Source organism: Myotis daubentonii, chromosome 12 (genome assembly GCF_963259705.1).
Source record: "Myotis daubentonii chromosome 12, mMyoDau2.1, whole genome shotgun sequence".
Lineage (NCBI taxonomy): Eukaryota > Metazoa > Chordata > Mammalia > Chiroptera > Vespertilionidae > Myotis > Myotis daubentonii.
The window spans coordinates 61,966,732-61,988,472 of record NC_081851.1 but is presented as its reverse complement, the minus strand read 5'-3'; the positions used below and the strand labels follow the sequence as shown (position 1 = coordinate 61,988,472).

Below are 21,741 nucleotides of genomic sequence, written 5' to 3'. Positions count from 1 at the left end.
GTAAGTACAATCTGAATTTATAATTTATTTAGAAAACACTCATTTTCTTTGCTTTTTAATTCTTTGAGGTGCTTTTGGCCTCTTCTTTTTGAAATTTTTCTTTTTCCTGATGATACTTTTCACGTCTCTGTTGTGTAGCCAGTCATCACGTTCAGCCTCCCACCTAAGCTGTTTGAGACCTTTGGGGGAGAAGAAAGATGAGCACACCCCACTGTAGACTTTTGGAGGCCCCACAGAACATCCTACCGAGTAACAGGAGCTTCTGGTCTGCCAGGGTCGACAGTTGTTCCCAACCACAATGCAAATCCCATTTATTTGTTACTTTCCTTCTATATTTAATGTCAAAGATTACCGTTTTATTTATAAAAGGCCAGAACAGGAAAGGGACAAATGCTCTAAAGATTTTATTTACCCTGAACCCTTTTTACTGGCAAAAAACAGAGGCCAGTAACTATGAATATCAGAAAAAATTAAAATGTCTAAAAACCATTTATAAAGTCACTTAGCAGAAAAATTCAAGTTACTTACTCGCATTATCTTTGTTAGCCATGGCATTCATGCCAATGTTGTCAAACTTGGATCCCATATTTTCATCCAATAGGTGGCCAAACTTAAAAAAAAGAAAGGGTGGGGTGGGGGAATACATTTATCAGAAAACTTAAAACAATGTTGAATAGCTAACTTCTCAAAGTAGTACATTACCCTTTACCTCTTCAGCAGATACAAATAGGTTGGAGTCACTGAGGTTTCTTTTCTTTTTTTTCCTGGGTCCTAAAAGAAGTATAAACCTAGATTATTAAATTGTAAATTCCAATGATGTTGGAAAAATGTTTCAACACGACTTTGTTAAAAAAATTTATATTGGGGATAAAGTACAAAATTTTCAATTATTTTCTAACACCATTAGGTAGCTGGTACCTAGACAGAAATGTATTTAAGAGTTAGTATATACTACTTTTTAAAAAGTATCCTAATAGAATTGTTCAGATGATTTTATGTCTTCTTGCCTTTCAGATTTGGCCACTGATCACAGTTTATCCTATTTCATTGTATCAAGCACGATTAAATTTCCAAAGTTGACATGGATAGATTTTGGAATATTTAAGGCAAAATGTAAATTCTAATTAAGCCAGAGGTTTTATTCTTTGGACTGTGAAGAAATTTATGGAAGGTATGTTTATTATGTTATAAATCAAGTTTTATTTACACCACTCAAAATAAAGTGGTTCTCCTTTAAAAAAAACACACCTATAATTCTGGATATGTAAACTTTTCAAAATAGATAAAAAAAAACATCAATTTTTAATACTACAATTTGCATCTTTGACAGCAATGTCTCTGGCACTACTAGAGTCACTTTTTTAAAAAAGCTGTACTAAGGAATAAAATTTGTCATAAGATTCAGCTGTTGTAAGTGTATAATTCAATACTTTTCAATTAATTTACAGAGTTGTTCAGCTGTTATCACAATGCAATTTTAGAATATTCCCATCAACTCCAAAAGATCCCTAGTGCCCATTTGTAGTAACATGATCCCTCCCATGAAGGCTTTGCCTTTTCTGGATCGATCGATTGATCTAGCTATCTAACTCTAATATGCAAATAGACTGAATGGTGGAACAACCAATCGCTATGTGTGCTGACCACCAGGGGGCGCATGTGGAACATGGCAGGCATCAGCAGCAGGTGGGATGGTGGAGCAGGTGAGTGGGAGTGCCAGATCAAGGTGGGGCGCTGGTTGCTGTCATCAGGGCAAGCCTCTAGTGGTTACTAAAAATTCTTTGCTCCTGTGCGCTGCGGTCCCGCCAGGCACTCGCACCCACTGCTAGTGCCGGAGCTGCTGCTCACATCCACTGCTAGTGCCAACTCTGCTCTTACCTGCTGCTGGCCCTGATCATGCCTGAGGGCTTTTCCACTGCGCCTTGCTCCTGAGGGGTGATTGGGGCAGTAGCCGCTGGTACCTGCTGCTGGCGCAGGCCCCAATCGCTCGGTGCTGTCAGTGGGTGCGAGTGCAGCCGGCACTGTCAGCACGTGGGAGTGGCAGGAACGGGGCTGCCGGCAGAGGGGCCGGGGGCCGAGGTGGGAGAGGCTGGGCGGGGGCGTGGAGGATGGACAGAGACCCAGCCATGTGCCCACCACAGCCTCGTGGCCCACAGTTCCTGCGCATGAGTTCATACATTGGGCCCCTAGTTTTATGTAAGTGGTTTTCTGTATCTGGCTTCTTTCCTTTTATCATAAGTTTTGAAGCTCATCCATATTACAGCATGTACCACCACTCCATTCCATTTTACTGCTGAATAATATTCCATTACATGGCTATACCATATTTTACTATCTAATCATTAGTCAATAGACATTGGGCTGTTTCCACTTTTTGGCTATCATGAGTAATGCCACTATGAACAATTGTGTACAAGTCTTTATGTGAATATACCAGAGCCACTTTTGATAAAGTAGTTTCTAGAGCATTTCATCTTAATTTTTATAGAAGTGAAATGTATGTTATATTATTTAAGAATTGTTCACAATACTATTATTGACTATTTTATCTTAGGCTAAAATGCTCATTAGCATAGGATTAGGAAAGTTTTGTTTTTCATTCATCTTATAGGTACAGAGCTATAACTTCAATTAGTAAACACTTCTGCTGCAAGGTTTGATTATCCTTAAGAATATCCAACATTTGTAAATTAAGGTAGAGCCCTCAGGATCAATTAATAAGTCTGAAATTCCTTTGCTTCTTGTTTTGTTTTAATCAATTCTACTATGTACACTTTAATCGGCATCCAAAACTACTAAGATTTTAGATTGTCTCAGACTATTGTCTTCTGAAAACAGTACTGATCATTAAAAAAATAAGGTTACTGAGCCCTGACCAGTTTGGCTCAGTGGATAGAGCGTTGGCTTGCAGACTGAAGGGCCCCAGGTTCGATTCTGGTCAAGGGCATGTACCTTGGTTGCGGGCACATCCCCAGTAGGGGGTGTGCAGTAGGCAGCTGATCATGTACCTTGGTTTTGGGCACATCCCCAAGTAGGGGTTGTGCAGGAGGCAGCTGATCGATGTTTCTCTCTCATGGATGTTTCTCTCTATCCCTCTCCCTTCCTCTCTGTAAAAAAATCAATAAAATATATTTAAAAAATATAAATAAGGTTACTGAGACAGAGTATTTTTTTAATGACAGGCTCAGTAGGACTTGTTTTAAAGCAACATTTATTTCCTGTGAGATGATTTTGAGGAAAACTTTGCCTTATATTTGAGCATTTGCTACTATTAACATGTGACCTTACAGCACTCAGTTGAAAACAAAGTGTGGAAGATATTAAAATTTAAATATGTACCAGGTAAATCAAGCTAATTAACAGGACTGATTGTTAGCAGTATTTGAAAGAGCTGATAGAAATTTTGTAGGCATAAAAAATCTGAGACTACTACCAATATATAGTTTTTACTACTTTTTATACTTATTGTCAAAATATTTAATGTCAAAGTTTTAAGTATTTCTTAATTTTAATAAAATATTGTCAAGTGTTTTTAACTTTGCAAATCTATTTTTATTCATCAGTACTAGTAAGCAGAAGCTAGAGAGGCAAAGCATGAAAAAAAGCACAAGTCTGTGTTTTCTTTTTTAAGATTTTTAGTTGACCTTTAGAGCAAGAGGAAGTGAAAGGGAGAGAAATATGGATGAGAGAGTAAAACATCAATCAGCTGCCTCCTGCATGCCTCCTACCAGGCATCGAGCCGGCCCTGACCAGAAATCAAAACGGCAACCTTCTGATGCAACCAACTGAGCCACACCAGCCAGGGCACTTGCGTACTTATCCACAGAATTATAGGATAAAATATTTATTGTATAATTGCTGTCTATATTTTTATCAAAAACTTAAGGCTGTCACCTGATAATAGTACTTTTTTATTAGTACAAGTGCTACTTTAAAATAACGTTATGATATACTTGAAAGAATTCCTCTGTTTTATATAAGATATTTGTGAGGTTAGAATTATTTTGACATGGCAGCAAGATGGCACATCTCAAAAAAGGAAAATAAAATTAATAAAGAGCATGGATTTTCAGAAGGGTCAAATGGCAAAGAATAAGATTTAGTTGAGAAAAAGCAAAAGGTATCTATGGAAAACCAGGGCTTACATATAATTGAATGGTTTAAACAGAAATGATCTAGAGATATTTAGATGTAAGAGGAAAGAATTCAGGAAGAAAAAAAATAATTAAAGCTGTCTGTGGGAAATAACAATTTTCACATAAAACTGTTACTATCCATTATAAAAACAAATTGTACTAACCAGCAATTTAGAAAAGTTAATTTCCCAAAAGAATAATGAATAATAACTTTCATTTGCACACTGCTTAGGTTTCAAAGGGATTAAATACATTTTCTTACCTTGAAATGATTCAGCAAAGTCAAAATCATTTGCACTTTTCCTCTTGCTTTTATTAGAATTGACTTTGGAGCTGACTTCATCATTAAGGTCTGTTACCAAAAAATGTGCCATTAAGTAATTTAAAAGCAATAGGACTGTTATAGGGTTATGCTAAATGATAAATATTTATTACCTTTTAGAAAACACTAATTACTAGGTATTTTAACATTAAAAAGAGCAACTGGTGATTTGGGGGGGGGGGAAGGTGGAAGAGGGATAAATGGTATTGGAAAAAATAAAATTTTAAAAAGGAAGCAACACAACAGCTCAACAGGTATATCACAGATATGCTGAGGAAGAAAGGAAGATCTAGTTTGTTTCTGTCTTTAATTTTTAAAATGCTTACCTTGACTGCCCTCACTCTCATCATCCAACACATCCATGAATGTTCCTCCATCTTCATCAATTTCAGTAAATTCTTCATTCATACTTCCTAAAGAAACTTCATCATCATCTAAGTTATCAAAGTCATCATCACTATCTTCTGAATCTTCATCTTCTGGCTCACCCTTCGCTCCTTTTGTTTTCTTTTTCATATTGCTGAAGAAAAACAACAACTTGTAAAAGGACGGTTTTCTAAAACATGGCAGAGGTATTAGGCTATTAACAGGCTTAAAGGAGAATTACAGAAGGCTTGGAGCCTTTATTTAATATATTAATATGCATTATAAAAGGTCCAGAATGAAAGCACTGGATCCATTTCCCAAGTTTATTAATACCTCTACTGTTCTGAGGGACCATTGGGAAATGCTGAGAAAACAGTTAAAAAAATATTGAAGAAATGTATTTTACCTAGCAAAATCAAGATCATCCTTTCCAGAGGTGAAACAGTTATCATCTTCAAATGTATCTGCCAGATAACATATAAAGTGTGAGATATAACAAAGAAGAACAAAGTTGACATGTCTTATTTCTGAATCAATTAACAGTCATGATTTTTCTGTTTATGACAAAAACCAAAATAAACCTGTGAATATTCTGGCCTTACTTAAATTCCTCAACTAAAATGGGTTCCAGTTAATTTCAGCTTCTTTCTACAGTTTTATAAAAAGGTACATATCAAATAAATATTTAGCAACTACTGTCCTTTTTTACTCTATTAGAACTATTTAAGTGAACTCAATGTAAGCCCTTCTAATTTCCCATGTTTCCTATTTCAGTCTAAATTTTAATTAAAATTTTCTAGCTCTATGGAGTATGAAGATAAAATAGATTAAGTAGCAGACTGTTGCTACCAATAATGGAAGGAGGTTAACAACAGTAAAAATGGGTTCTCTTCTATAGATTTGGCCTTAAGAATGAATATGCTCAGGTAAATATACTTTTTTTCCTCCACAAATTGTCAAAGAACAATCACATATTTTTCTGCAGCAAATGTGGGTGAATTACCATATTTCCCCAAAATGTTTTAATCCTCCATTGTGATTTGCATGGTATTCTTAGTTAAATAAATTTTTTAAACTAAGATCACTTCTACAACTAATACTCCATGGTAATATAAGTAAATAGTAATAAATTATTTAACAAATTACCAATCATCTTTTCAAATTCCTCATCATCCACATCTTCTATACTTTCTTCATCTGCATCCCGTTTTTGTTTCTCTTTAACAACAGCAACTTTTTTATAATACCTAAAATAAAATTAATATTATATCTTTAATAATTTTACTAAAGGGGCCCACTTTATTATAATCAAAGTACCTATTGGCCAGTCACCAAAACAAGTGTAAAGGCTGTTAACTCAGTTGGATATAAATGACTAAAATTTGTAATTACTATAGAAAAAAGTTTTGAATTTTACAAAAACAATTGGAAACCTCCAAAATGTGAAGTATAAATTACAAATATTTAGATTAAGTTCTTCATAGAAACACTTCAACTCATCTTAATTGAATGGCATATGTAAAAAGTTGTTTCAGGGTCAACCTTAATGATAAAAGTATTAGAATATTATAATAAACTAGAGGCCCGGTGCACAAAAATGTGTGCACTGGGGGGGGGGGGGGAGGGGGAGGGTCCCTCAGCCCGGCCTGTGCCCTCTCGCAGTCTGGGACCCCTTGGGAGATAACGACCTGCTGGCTTAGGCCCGCTCCCGGGTGGCAGAGGGCAGACGCAATCCCTAGGTGCAGCCCCTGGTCGGGCTCAGAGCAGGGCTGATTGGGGAGTTGGGGTGCTGCCCCCTGTCATGCACAGAGCAGGGCCAATCAGGGGGGTTGGGGCTCCGTACCCTGTCACGCACAGAGCAGGGCCCATCAGGGGTTTGGGGAGCTCCCCCGCGTCACGCACAGAGCAGGGCCAATCAGGGGGTTGAGGAGCTCCCCCGTCACTCACAGAGTAGGGCCGATAGGGGAGTTGGGGCACCGCCCCCTGTCACACACAGAGCCGCAGGCCGATCAGGGGGTTTGGGCGCTGCCCCCTGTCACGCTGATCCCGGTGCTGGGAGGCATATTACCCTTTTACTATATAGGATAGAGGCCTGGTGCATGGGTGGGGGCCAGCTGGTTTGCCCTGAAGGGTGTCCTGGATCAGGGTGGGGGTCCCCACTGGGGTGCCTGGCCAGTCTGGGTGAGGGGCTGAGGGCTGTTTTCAGACTGGCGGGTGACTGAAGCTCCCAACCGCTCCTTTTATTCTTTTTTTTTTAATTATTATTCTGGGCCAGCTTTAGCTCTGGCTCCAGGTCTGAGGCTTCGGCTGCTGAAAGCAGGTATCTGGTTTGTTTGGGTTCTATAATTGAAACACTGTTTCAACTCCAGCTCTGAGATCCTGGATGGCTGAAAGCAGGTTTCTGGGGTTTTGTTTAGCTTCTATATTTGTAACAGTGTTTCAAACTGCAAGCTCAGAGGCCAGCAGCGGCAGGCGGGGAACATTTGTTTCCTCCATCACTGAAGCAAGCAAGCCTCATGTTCGCTTCAAGCTGCCTGGCTGCCGGCCGCCATCTTGGCTGGCAGTTAATTTGCATATCGCCCTGATTAGCCAATGGGAAGGGTAGCGGAGGTACAGCTAATTACCATGTTTCTCTTTTATTAGATAGGATGTGGCTGACCTCTATTCACAATATTTTATCAGTTAGACCTATTGTCATCATGAGGTGCAGCAAAACTTAGCATTTTGCAGATGGGGTCATATGCTCAAAATTCTTTACATAAAATGTTTTTAAAAAGCAAATCAAATCAAGCTGAATTATCCAACCAGATAATAGTTCCTTTACTACTGCAAGGCGTGTGTGTGTGCGTGTGTGTGTGTGTGTGTATGTAAAAGCCTAAGCAACTGTTAGGACCGGTTGCTATGATGCCAACTGACCACCAGGGGGCAGACACTCAACACAGGAGCTGCCTCTGGTGGTCAGTGCGCTCCCACAGTACTGCTCAGCCAGAAGCCGGGCTCAGGGCTGGCTAACACAGCTGCAGCAGTGGAAACCTCTCCAGCCTCTGCAGCAGTGCTACTGAGCAGTGGCAGTGGCAGGTGCAGTGGGGCCAGGATGAACAGCAGTGGTGCAGCACCCAGCCCTGGCTTGGGCTCCTCCTTGACCACCTGCCGCTTCGAGCACTGCTATATCCCCCAAGGAGTCCCTGATTGCGAGAGGGCCCATGCCAGGCTGAGGGACTCCACAAATCCATGCACCGGGCCTCTAGTATGCATATAATGACCTTCGATATTTCCAAGGTTGGCCTATGTTAACAAAGCATTTTACGAAATCTAAACATGTAAATTTAAGTTCCCCTAATGAAACTATATTAAGTATATTACCTATAAAAAAACACTTCATCCACTGGTATTTGGCTTTCTTCTTTTGCAAGGAACTCCTTACTGTTCACTAGAAAAATTCAGTTAAAAATTTTAATTTATTAAAGTAATCCTTTTTATGTTATTTAAACTCTTAAGACTAAATACAGCAGACCCACAATCATAATGTCTCAAAATGTTAAGGAAGGTGGGCAAAAGGGATCCTAGAGTGCAAAAAACAATCTCTGGAAAAGTCTGCGTGGAGGGGACCCAACATTTGAAACTGATGACCAGCTAGAATGAAAAGTTGGCAGTACTTAGCCCATAGTACATCACAGTGAAAGGACAGGGTCTCTCCTTGTCCTCAAATTGCATCCCAGGTCTGAATTTCAAGAGACATAAAAACTCAGAGTTCTTTTAATAATCTCTTTAAACTTGCCATTTCATCTCAGAAAAATGACAATGCCTGCCATTCTGGGAATAGGAAGCAAAGACAAACATAGAATTCTCCATGATTTTACTTAACACTGAGGAAAACTAGAAAGATTAAGGAACTACAAGGATGTTAGTTTTCCCTCTTCAGAATAAAAATTTATGACTCCTCTTGAATTAAAGGGAATTAGGCTTCTAATTCTAACCCTATTAAGTTTGGGAAAGTCTTTTCATACCTCTGGACCTCTGAAATAAGTCAGTTGGAAATGATTTATTAGGTGTATTTTTCTACCTTAGCCTTTGGACAAAAAGGAGTTGGGATCTGGTATGCAAACAAATGACAACTCTGAATAGAAAAACAAAGAATCAGATCCTAAGATGGATCCACTAAGTTAACATGATGCTCTATGACAGAACTCTGTGTGGGGTTTTCTGCTAGCCCATATTAGATCACCACTTAAGGTGATCTGAACTGTAAAAGATAATTATTCATATATATGGGGGTAACACTGATAAAGCTACAGATGATACCAAAATGTAAGAATATTGATAATTGTTAAAGATGGATGATGGTCTTTGGGGGCTGGGGAGTTGATCATATTATTTATTTATTTACTTTGGATATGTTTGAAATTTTGTGTAATAAAGTTAAAAAATAAAAGGCCAAGACACAGTAGACTTAAGTATGCCTATAACTTCTTGGGAACAAAAGATGGATAATGTCTCTGGTTCTTAGGTTTTTATTCTGATAAAGTGGAGCAAAGAATAAAACAATTTATTCGTTACTGACTTGTACTATCATATAAGTTTCAACTGTTCAGGCTTTTATAAATTATTAAAAAGTATTTTATAAATACTTACCAGCAAGACTACGAATATCCTTTATAAAGTGTTTTCTTCTTGGTTGCATCACAACACTATCTGTGTTTTCTGAAATGTAAAATCAAGATGGTATAACGTAAAACCTCGGTAGTTATGTGCTCATATTTATTAAATATCAAAAGTAAAAACTGAATAATTCATCAAATAGAAGCATACCTTTGCCTTTATGTGGCTTTGGATTTCGGTATACAAATCGATCCAGGAATCTCATTAGTGTGAAATCCTGCAGTGGGTCCCCTGAATACTGAATATAATTTCCCTGAAAGGTTGGGGGAATTTCAGAACTTAACTTACATTTTATATATATCCAGATAACAAAAAAGAGGAAAATATAAGCATCTATTACAATATGTAGAAGGTAAAAATCTGCAATAAATGATTTCAAATGTTTCTCCATGCACATTATTTTTGTTTTCTTAATCCTCACCTGAGGATGTTTTCACTGATTTTGAGAGACAGAGAAACATCAATATGAGAAACATTTATCAGCTGCCTCCTGTACTTGCCCTGACTGGAATCGAACCCACAACCTTTCAGTGTATGAGACAATGTTCCAACCAACTGAACCACCTGGCCAGGGAACATGCAAATTAAACACAGACTCATACAATTTCTATGATGCATTGCTGATTATATGAATAGGTAAGTCATATTAATACTGCAGGTCATCTAACCATTAACCAGAAACCTAACCCTTAAGTGACAAATAGGAAAGGAGAGGGCAATCTTTCTCTAGAATGTAATAAATGACTGTGGTTTTCTAAAATCCTGTATTTCCATTCATCTCAGAGTAGGAAGACTTAACTACTGTTCTGTATTAAGTCACTGCTCCTTTACAACAGCAGACAAATGTGTTTGAATTTATCTGGTGGAGAAAATATTGCATGGCCAACTTATTATCTAAAACTTGATTACTTATTTTTTTCCTTATATCATGTCTTTTCAATATTTTAGACTTACCTGAAGGATAGTTTTTGCAAATAGAGCCACAGAGGGATGAAAATGTTCAGATAACTAAAAAGAAAAAATGTGAATGAGGTCAACTCTTACTACAATTACAGATTATTTAAGAAAACCCAAAGAAGTAAAAAAGGTAATACATTAGAAGAGTGGTTCTCAAAATTTTGGTCTCAGGGCTGCTTAATATACTTAAAAATCAAATACCTCAAGAGCTTCCTTAATGTAAGTGGGATATACCTATTGTTATTTACTTTACTAGAAATTACAACAGAAACATTTTAAACATTTATTTATAGTTTAAAGTAAAAATAAACCTATTACAATAATGTATCTTATGAAAATTATTTTTAAGAATAAATATTAGTGAGAAGGGTAGCATTATTTTACAGTTTTGCAAACTAGCTAATACAATGGATTCTCACATCTACTTCCATATTTCATGTTACTGTAGTTGAGGTCTATGAAGAAAATCTCACCTCAGACAGATATATAGTTGGGAAAAGGAGGGTTTATTAATAGGCTTTTACATAATTGTGGATTTTCTTTATGCTTAAGACAAAGTCTCCCAAATACCCAGACTTTTGTCCTTGGGAGATGAGACAAGTTTCATACTTAGGTATGAACACAAAACATTAAAAACAAATGGACTGTAGGGTCAAGATAATAAAATCAACGTTTTTTTTGCTTTGTCATTCTTACATGATACTGGCTTTTTAAAAACGTGCAGGTATGTGGCAGTAAAGAATCTAACAGATGTGAGTGTAGCTTCATGCTACTGTCTTTATTGTGTTAAGTAACCAACAGTTTTAGCCATCATTTCTTTTACACCATCAGTGCCACTGTCAACATAGTGACAAAGGTAAAAATGTCCTGGTATCAGTATGAAAATAGTTGTGACCTTGCAGACTTGCTTGAAAAGGGATTAGGGACCCACAGGAGTCTGTGCCCACATTTTCAGAATCACTATATAGGAAGACACTTATTTGCTTTACATGAGAAATCACAGATTATTAAAAATATGGGGTACTCTTACATATTTAAAAAGTAACTTTATTTGCAAAAAGTACTTTCATCACAAAACTTTTCAGGGGTATCTAATGCAAAAAGCAAAATTTAACTATTTACAGAGCTGTTACATGCAATAATCTACCTACAAAAAAGGAAAACTTATTTATAGCCAGGCACCACATCCTTATTTTTCATGCAAATTATTTAAGATTTTCTATATGTGAATGCAGAGGGTGTAAATATAGAAAATTAATGTTTATCAGAGACAAAAGAACTATATTAAAAAGCATTACAGCTGTGTGACATACTTCAGATTGCTTCCTTATGACAATTAACTCATGTCTAAATAACAACTCCTATATTTATTATTTGCAAGAAAAATGGAAACTTCCAAGGTGTTAAATCCATGAGAACAAATACATAGCACAAGTGACTTGAAAGACAAATTGAAATTATTTTACCTTTTTGAGTTCCCAAAAACTTGTATTTTCAGCTCCACAGAACAAAGGGTTTCTACTGAATGGATCATATGTGTTTAATTGTTTGCCACCTGAGAACCAAAAAAGAGTATTTCTCAAATGCTTTATTCCTAGCCTAAGATATCACTAAAGCCACCATTATTAATGTTGTTACCAACAGATATAATTTCCAAGATTGTTGACTAGCCAGGCATCCTACTTATATTAAAAACTCAAAGACCCTTCAAGAATCTATCTTGGTACTCAAGCTAGCATTTGCTATTGCATAAATCAGGCAGCATGTTTATCCCAACTACTAAAAGGTGCCCTCCAAGACTTCTCCCTTTTTCAAATAAAAACAAAAGGTGCCTATTCTGGGTCAACTAGGTCATAAGTGTCAAGATGGCAAGTAACCTGAAGATGAAATAAGGTTAAAGTCTTTTTGAACTTCAGAGTGCTCTAAATATTTGTAATTTAATTATGCCCAGAAATAATTCTCACTTGGAACAGGTTTTACATTTTCTTCACGTTTTCAGAAACTCGGGATTAAACAATTTAAAAAAGGATTTTCAGAACACACTAAAACTGCCTACTTCACAATGTACATGCTCATCATCCTTCTAAAGAGTTATTTTCAGTTTAGCCCTAAGACAACTGATGGATTTCTTTTAAAAACTTTCCTGATGGCTACCAAACTTTTTATACTTCACAGGCAAACTGAAATTTGGAGAGAAAATAATTGGACCACAAGTTCCACAACAAGTTTGAAGAAATAGGTCTGGCACATTTCTTGATCCTCAAGGGTAGAATTCACAGCCTCAAATGAAGAGACTACATTTCTAAGATTTCTTTTGGCCCTAGTATTCTATTGATACACTTACTTTAGCTTGTGTATGTATATGGAAAACCTAAGTTTCTATCTCACAGTTTTTATTCCTAAAAGATTACTTTAAGAAACTGTAGAGGGTGAATATGATGCTCAAACAAAAGAACCAAAACTGTCACATAATTCACAATATCTAACCAAACACTTGTTTATAAATCAAACTTTCATATACACATATTTGATATCTGCATATATGTTCTATGTTTGAGGCTAAAAAACTTTACATATACAGATAAAGATTAAGAAACTAAAACTGGTTCAAAGGTATAAACTTTGACATTAACAGCTAAAGAAAATGAGATATACTGTGCACCTAACATGTCCACAGTTTTCCCACTAAATCTTCATAGCTCCAAAAGGTACTTGCTTTAATTTCTACGATTTCAATTACTTTAAAATGTGTATGTACTATCTGTAGTATTAATAAATTATCCACTATATTAAAAATGTACTTCTAAGGTCTTATAAGGTTATAAGAGTTCCCATTTGTAAGAAAGCAATACTGAGGACTTCTAAAATTGTATATTAATTTCTAGTAAGATCAAAGGAGAAACCAATTTCCTCTTTTAAAAATTGAAGGGAATAATTTAATATTTAAAAAACTCACCTTTCAAATTATCAAAGTGTACCCAAGATGCAGACTCTGATTTTTTGGTTTCCATATGATTTTCAGACACAGTTTCTTCTGTCTCAGCTTTTTTCACTGTACCTGTTTCTTTATCTGCATCAGTGAATGTTTCTATGTCTTCATCATCTTTTATGTCAATAAAATTTTCTTCATCATCAGATTCCTGAAAAAGTGGTTTAATGAATCTGAGTCAATCAACTGGAAGTCTGTATTCAAATTTTTGGTGCGACAGTTTTGAAGAAGAGTCGCTTATTGCAATTCTGGTGAAACATTAAAGTTCCATCAGTGATGTGGGGAGAACCTATCCTTATTTATTAATTTAAGAGACTTTAGTTTTGAGCCAACAATCCCTGAGACTCTGGGACTTCATTACATAAAAACATTTGAGCCTTCAAACAAATTTCTGACATGTTTTAAGTAACCCTATCAGGTATATGTTATGTTCATTTCACAACAGAGGAAACAGGTTAAAGAGATCTGCTAGCTCTATAACCATCTATAATTATCTCCTATTAATGCAGTTTAGTGTAGTGTGGTTTATTAGGAGTAAAGGAGTCAAGCGATATGCCCACCTAGTAAACTGTATACTTGAACTTGCGTTCAGGTCTGTCCCAACTGCTGCTCACACTCTGATATGCTCCAGACAACTAAGAAAGTTACTGTCATTGAAGCAAAGAAGAAAAACACCAATCTATCTCAGAACCCACTCTATTTAAAAAGCAGTTGTAAAATATACCAGATGATCAGTTAGTTGACTCCTTAAACCTGGTTTTGCTTTAAGGATCTCAGACACAAGATATAAAGCTCCACATATGAATGGTGGCATCTGTTCACAAGTAACTTGAAGTAACCTCTTCACAAAAGCCTTCACCCTACGCAACACGATGTCAGCTTTCAGAGATTTGTAGACAAGGTTAAGAAACATGGCTTGCTTTGAACATGTGATTAATCCTGGATCCAACATCTTCCTGTAAAACAAAAACAAAATTAACTGTTTATTCATAAAACATTTCTATAACCAGCAGCAACATAGAGGAAACTACTAACCTCATCTTAGTTAGGGATAACTTTCCTACTAATGTTAGAACAAGAGATCACTTCTGACAAGAGGTAAAATGTAAGTCAATGACCAGGACAGAAAGAACCAGGATGGTAGGGGTGAGGAGAATACCAGGAAAAAAGAGACATTTTTTTCTCCTTTTCCAAGTGGTTCTCTATACTCTAGACTTAACAGTATAATTTTCCATAGATACAGAACCACCCATGAAAAGGCAATCCAAGACCAAACAATGAAAACTGACATATGAAAGCAGTGGACTAAATCTGGGTTCTTATCCTTGTATCTACTAGCTGGGTGACCAAAAGCAGCCACCTCCACATGGTTCTAGTGAAGACCATTACATGTATAGAAAATTAAATTGTGAGGACTTGAGAATCTTTCATCCAATATACTAATTGTGTAACATCCTTCCATACATGCTATTCTCTTTGCCCATAATGATCTTCCCCAACTGTCTGCATGTCCATAATATCGAAATCAGGTTCCTCTATTATTTTCTTTATCCGTCCCATGTTTATCTTCTTCATAGCTTAACACACTGTTACCATTTTCTCCTTTCCCCTCCAAAGTCCAATGGAACAGGGAGTGGGCCTTGTTATTCATTGTTGTAACCTCAGTGCCTGCCATTTATAATAAGTGCTTGATATTTATTGAATGAATAAATGGTTCATTCCATAGCAAATGGCTATGAAACACATCTAGTAATTGTGGATTATTTACTTTCTCACTAGGAACCCAATCTAATTTCGGACTAAATTTTACCAGAAAAATCTCTTCTTTACCTATAGCTGAAATCCGCTCCTGTATAATTTCCAGCCATTATTTTACTATTGCCATCTGAAGTAACACATAATAATCTAACCACACGCAACAAAAGCAAAGTAAGTGGAACTAAAGGAAACAATCAACAAAATAAAAAGGCAACCTATGATGGGAAACCAAGATGACGGCATAGGTAAACACCGGAAATTGCTGCCTCGCACAACCACTTCAAAAATACAACTAAAAGACAAAAAGGACATCATCCAGAACCACAGGAAGGCTGGCTGAGTGGAAATTCTATAACTAGAAGGAAAGAGAAAAGCACACTGAGACTCAGAGGAGGCGCGGAAGTTAAGTGCAGAGGTACGGAGGCGCATGTGGAAAAGACTGGCAACTGAGGATGCGGTTGTCTTTTTCAATCGGGAGGGAGTCTCAAGCTCCAGACTGCTCTGAACTCCAGATCTGGGCAAGTCTCTGGGGACGCAGACTCATTCGGGGAGAAACTGGACTGTCTGGCAGCGGGCAGAACTCGAGGGCGGCTTTCTCTGAGGTGCTTGCAGTGATTACTGGGACACTGAGACGCAGGGCCTTTTAAGGCAGGGCCTCGGATCAGCCATAGCTGTTTGCTCCGCCCTGTTGATTTCCTGAGACCCCGCCCCACCCAAGCTGTGTGCAGAGGCTTTTGCATATGAAAGGCCTGGCCCTTTGCAATCTGAAAATTACCTAACAAACTGCAGCTGAGTCAGAGAGACCCAGAACTTCCAAAAGAAGGCCCAAGGCCCCACAGCAGCTTGCACTGCTTCACAGCTGGGCCTCATCTGGGCACCTCCAAATCCCAAACAAAGAAGAGGAATCTGCAGATCTCTCCATAGATCCTGCTGGGTAGCCTCAGGCAGAGGCTAAATTAGCACCTCCTTAGAGATCCAAGAGTCAGGGTACCCAGTGGTCAGAATGGGACCATCCAGATTACGACTCCTCAGATCCATAAGGAACACACTCGGGGCAGACTCAGTGAGCACCAAAGCCCCACTGAAGCAAGTCTTGCCTCATAAGGGTGTCTTCAGCACAGAAGTTCTCCCACTGTAGACACAGCTGATTCCCACAGCCAATTGGCCTGGAGGACAATTCCTCCCAGTGATACCTACAACAATCAAGGCTTAACTACAACAAGACTGTGCACAAAGCCCACAAAGGGGTGCACCAAGAGTGTCCACCACAGGTAATTGGGGAGGCTGAGCCACTGGGCCCTATAGGACACCTAGCACAGAAAGCCACTTTTCAAAAGAGGACATTAAGAAAGCCAAGAGACATATAAAAACTTGCTCAAAGTCACTAGTCATCCGAGAAATGCAAATCAAAACAACAATGAGGTGCCATCTCACATCTGTCAGAATGGCTATCATCAACAAATCAACAAAAGACAAGTGTTGGAGAGGATGTGGAGAAAAAGGAACACTCGTGCACTGCTGGTGGGAATGCAGACTGGCGCAGCCACTATGGAAGACAGTATGGAGTTTCCTCAAAAAACTAAAAATGAACTTCCATTTGACCCCATGATCCCACTTCTAGGACTATATCCCAAGAAAACACAAACACCAATCAGAAAGGATATATGCACCCCTATGTTCATAGCAGCACAATTCACCATAGCTAAGATCTGGAAACAGCCTAAGTGCCCATCAGTAGATGAATGGATTAGAAAACCATGGTACATCTACACAATGGAATACTATGCAGCTGTAAAAAAGAAGGAACTCTTACCATTTGCAACAGCATGGATGGAACTGGAGAGCATTATGCTAAGTGAAATAAGCCAGTCAATGAAGGAAAATACCAAATGATCTCACTCATTTATGGATAATAAATACCATTATAAACTTATGAACAAAAATAGATACAGAGACAGAGCAGCCCCGAACAGACTGTCAAACTACAGCGGGAAGACGGGGGAGGGTTGAGGGGTGGAAGGGGGGTGTAAGAGATCAACCGAAGGACTTGTATGCATGCATATAAGCATAACCAATGGACATAAGACACTGGGGGGTAGGGGAAGCCAGGGGATTGTCAAGGGTAGGAAAAAAAGGAGACATATGTAATACTCTTGGTAATACTTTAAGCATTAAAAAAAAAAAATCATCCCTCAATGGGTACATTGCAGGTCAATTACAAAGTCTGGTAAACAAAAATCTTAATCCAACTATTAAAAAAAATTCCAAACTGTAACCACTGTCCCCCCTCTCCCCCCTGCCCCCCGCAACTTAACAAATTTTCTTACCACCTGACTTCCCCAATATAAATGTAAGCACCTCTAGCGGAGAGAATTTTGTTCACTATGCTATATCCTAAGCACCTGGAACAGTACCCAGCAAATAGTTGGAACTAAATTCTTGTTGAATGAATTACTAAATGGCTGACAGAATAAAGAAATAGAGGACATAAGCCACACTGAAGATCAGGTGAGGGACTCTGGGAGGGAAACTTGCATTTGTAGTTCTATCTCTTTAATATCCCAAAAGATTGAAAACAAATACAGAAAAATGTGAAATTTGAAGTATTAGGTGGTATGTATTAGATGCTTTGTGTATGTATTTTTCGGTATTTTAACAACTTTTCAAAATAAAAAATAATAAACCATCTTTTCAAAGCATGTAACATAGTTGTCCAACAGGAAAACAAAGATGAACTTACTTCAAGTTAGTGAGTAGGGAGTTGCTGAGGGGGCCCTAAAATCCAGTTCTGTAAGTCTTTCTCTTGCCCCCAAGAGGGGCACTTCGTGTACTGTGAGATTACCTATTCCACACATTCACAGATTGGCAGGTATGTACTTACCTGTATAATGCTGCATAATATCGATTCGATATTGTCTGCTGAGAATTCATTACTTGGAAAAGCAACATTAAAGCTTGCACACTGGTATTAAAATTCACAACGTGTAACACTTTAAACAGCGTGTCAACTTGCTCCCTCACTTTGTCATCACCAGTTTGGGCATAAGGGTAGGCCCTGTTCACTCCTGTTAAAAGGGCACTAAGCATTTTTGATTCAATATCTTTTTTCTTGATACAAGACCGAAAAAAACAAAAATAAAGAGTTATTAATTTGTTAGCCAGTTCACTTTCTTCATGGGAGAGGACCATTTGATTTAAAAAGCAAATTGCATAATATTGTGCTTTGGAGCTGATATTTGAGCGAAACAGCAGCCTTTCAACTTCACCACACACAACGCCTTTCATATTGGGGTGTTTACAAAGCAATGTCTCTAACAGATGGGAGGCCTTTGTGGCTATTCTGTTCTGAGGATCTCCCAGTTTGTTTACCACCTGCACAAGAAGAGCTTTTTCTTCCTCAGGTTTGTTACAAAGAAGCTCATGAGCCACCGAAAGGGCTCGAGTTTTGGTGGCTACTAAGGAATCATGACTTAAAGTTTCTAAGACCTGCACAAATTCAGCCACCAAGTGTTTCAGCTGGTGTTCAAAATACCATAAGATCAGCCTTCGGTCTCTTGAGTCCCTGTTGCCACTGGACAACTGTTCCAGTTTGTTGAAAGGATGCTGGCTGAAAATCCGCAGTTTCCGACTGTCTGGCAAAAGGTCTGTAATGAGTAATTCTTTGAAAGTATCCAAAGCTATGAGGCACTGCTGTTTGCTGCCCTTCTTTTTCACAAGGTTTACCAGAGTTTCTACAAACTGGAGTGTGTGAACAGCATCATCCTGAATAAGAAGAATCATAGCTGCCATCCTGTCTCCTAGGGTCCCTGATGACACAATTGCCTTCATCCAGGTAGAAGAGGCGCCCTTTTGATTATTTGTTTTATTTTTGAATAAATTAATTTCATGCTCATACAACTTCTGAGCCAAAGTTTTGTACTTAGACACAACATCCCGAGGCTGGGGTTCCAAAGAATATTCACTGCTATACTCCAGATCATACCATTTGCCTCCAGACTTCAGTAACAATGCCGGTCTCTCAACAAATTCAAAGATGTCCTGTTGTTTATCTTTCTTTATTTTTGGTACAGGACTTTTGTTCTCATCAGAATGTTGTTCTGGTCTCTTCTTATTTTTCACCTTACTGACTGATGTCCTTTCATTTTCTGCTGCATTTTGCTTTTTATTATCTAATTTAGACACTCTTGCTTTTTTGTTGGCATCTTCTTCGTTGGGCGGTTCATCTTCTGCAATTATGAAAGATTTTGCATACTTGGCCAAGCTCAGATTTTGAATAAATGCTTCCAATTCACCTTGCTGAAGGTCATCAATTGCTCCTTTTTTGCCTCCATCCACAACTTCCTCATTCTCATCCAAAGCAGCCAGCATAAGGTAATCTTGCTGCATAAAAACATAAAGTTAAAAATAAATTATAAATCCAACAGTTTAGTTAAAATTTCAAAATCAAAGTGTCATGGTATTGCCTGGGCTCTCAACCTACACCAAAGTAAATACTTGACAGATTAAAGATTTAAATGTAAAAAATAGAAACAAAAAATAATAGAAAAAACACACAACATAATTAAAAAAAAATTCCAGAGTAGGTAAAAACCTTTTCAAATTTGACATTAGGGCCCATAAAGAAATGAATGGGTAAATTTATCGTTCTCTCATACACAAAAGACAAATAGTAAACTGGATAAAACACTGGCAACTCATATCACAGCAACTGGGCTTAATGATTAATATAAAAGTTGCTGCACATCAGTTATGGAAGTAACAACCCAATAGAAATACATGCAAAGGATATAAAGAAACAGTTCATGGGGGATGAGGAGAGTGCATTTTTAAAATATAAAAAGATGCTCAACCTCACTAACATTAAGAGAAATTCAAAATTAAAACCACAATAATGCATCCATTTTTTAATCTGTCAGAGCAAAGATAAAAACATGACAGGTGTTGTTAGGGAAAGAGGGGGAGGGGGTCACTTTCCTACATGGCTGATGGGAGTGTAAACTGGCACAACCTAAGAAGGGCAATTTGCCACCTTCAATCAAAATCCATAGAAGCACACATCCTTTGACCCCGCAGTTCTGTTTCCACAAATTTTGACGACACGTTCACTTACAAATATGGAAATAGGTATTCATGGTTACATACTGAAGCATTAAAATAGCAAAATACTGACAATGTGAGTATCCACAAAAACTGGTAGAAAATTAAAACAGACACAGTAATTTATGCAGGCATTAAAGCAATGACACAGAACTTTACATTCTGATATGGAAGGATCTCATAGGTAGTAAGAAAAAACGGATACAAAATATTACATATAGCTATAACACAGTGCCTTTTATGTAAAAAATAATGTACATGCATATCTATTTCCTTGGAAGATACAAAAAAGAATTACAAAAATATTGCTTCCTGGAAGGTAAATTGCATGACTGGAGCTAGAAGTGGGAAAAAGGACTTCACCATGAATCCCTTCCTTAAAAAACAGAACCTTTCTGTAGCACGTGCATCTATTACACACTTAAAAACCAAATACAACTCGAGCACAGAGCAAAGCACAGAGCAAACGGTGAATCTGCTCCTGTAAGGTGCCTTTCCCCTCCTCTATTCCACCCCCTCACCCCAATTCTAGTCTCGAAACAACATTTAACAAAAAATAAGCCAATGGTTTCGTCCAGCTCCGGGTAAAAGCCCACCCTCTTCCCTCTCTTCCCTCTCTTCTTACTCCTCTCCCCATTTCTTACTGCGCTCTGCCTCAGCCACACTGACATTTTCGTTATTCATGAAGCGTGGCTCAGTCCTTTCCTTTCAGGTTTTTGCTCGTACAGAGCAGCGATGGGTTGCCCGACGCCCTCTCTCACTGTGCGTGTCCCCCTCCCCTGTCTCATTGTGCTCCGCAGCACTTTCCTCCATACTGTGTATTCAAAAGCTTGGGCACTGTCCCTTTCCCAGAGTCAGGGGGTGAATTCCCAGAAGGCGCAGGGCTCCCGAGTGCGCAGTGAGCCTGTGCCCGGACTCGGTGAGGACCCGAAACTCCACCACCTCGGGAGCTCACAACACGGAGGCCGCGAGGTCAGGACCGGAAAGTCAGTCTCCCGACCCGATGCAGCGCCGTCAGTAAAGTGAGAGGGTCGTCTACATTCTGAGGCGACGGCATAAAAACGCTCAATTCGAGTTTATCTTGTAAAGAGCAGCAGAAAAGAAGTGGTGCCGGAAGCGCCCAGAGCACTTTCCGAAGGTGGGAACCGGGTCCGGGTCCGGGTCCGGGACGCCCTCCCGCCCCGCAGCTCTGGGGCCACGCGCGGGACCACTCCCCGCGCCCAGATCCCCTCCTCCGGGGGTTCCGGGCCATTACCTTGGTGCCTCCAAGCCGTAACACCTCCTCCATGGAGAACCCATTCTCGGCTTCATTATCCTCCTCGTCGTCCTCGTCCGAATCTTCTATCCTCCCGTCAGGAACCCAGGGCCGCTGGGCATGGAACTCCAAAGGTTTCTTGGCGGCCGCCATGGTGAGCAAAGCACGCGCGACCCGTGACCAGGTTCCTTCCGGTAGTCCC

The 21,741-nt window shown here is 38.6% G+C and overlaps 2 protein-coding genes across 8 annotated transcripts in view; one reads left to right on the top strand and one right to left on the bottom strand.

Moving 5' to 3' along the window:
• Positions 1–1,404, top strand: part of CEBPZOS (CEBPZ opposite strand) — a 30,875-nt gene extending 29,471 nt beyond the window's left edge. For 6 of the 7 annotated variants that reach the window (XM_059660142.1, XM_059660139.1, XM_059660141.1 and 3 more), the window contains one exon: positions 1,015–1,404. The gene's annotated coding sequence lies outside the window, so the exon portion shown is untranslated. Of the gene's footprint in view, positions 1–138; positions 534–1,014 lie in introns of those variants that run through there. The other variant, XM_059660138.1, reaches the window with a different exon arrangement.
• Positions 11–21,737, bottom strand: CEBPZ (CCAAT enhancer binding protein zeta). The gene is made up of 16 exons (XM_059660098.1): positions 21,540–21,737; positions 18,069–19,567; positions 14,154–14,385; positions 13,397–13,580; positions 11,907–11,995; positions 10,438–10,491; positions 9,634–9,736; positions 9,457–9,525; positions 8,188–8,254; positions 5,971–6,071; positions 5,231–5,288; positions 4,785–4,978; positions 4,399–4,488; positions 710–771; positions 529–610; positions 11–179 (listed from the first exon to the last, which is right to left on the bottom strand). The coding sequence occupies exons 1-16, from the start codon at positions 21,690–21,692 to the stop codon at positions 40–42; spliced, it is 3,177 nt and encodes a 1,058-aa protein (XP_059516081.1). The 5' UTR covers positions 21,693–21,737; the 3' UTR covers positions 11–39.
• Positions 21,738–21,741: the final 4 nt, after the last annotated feature.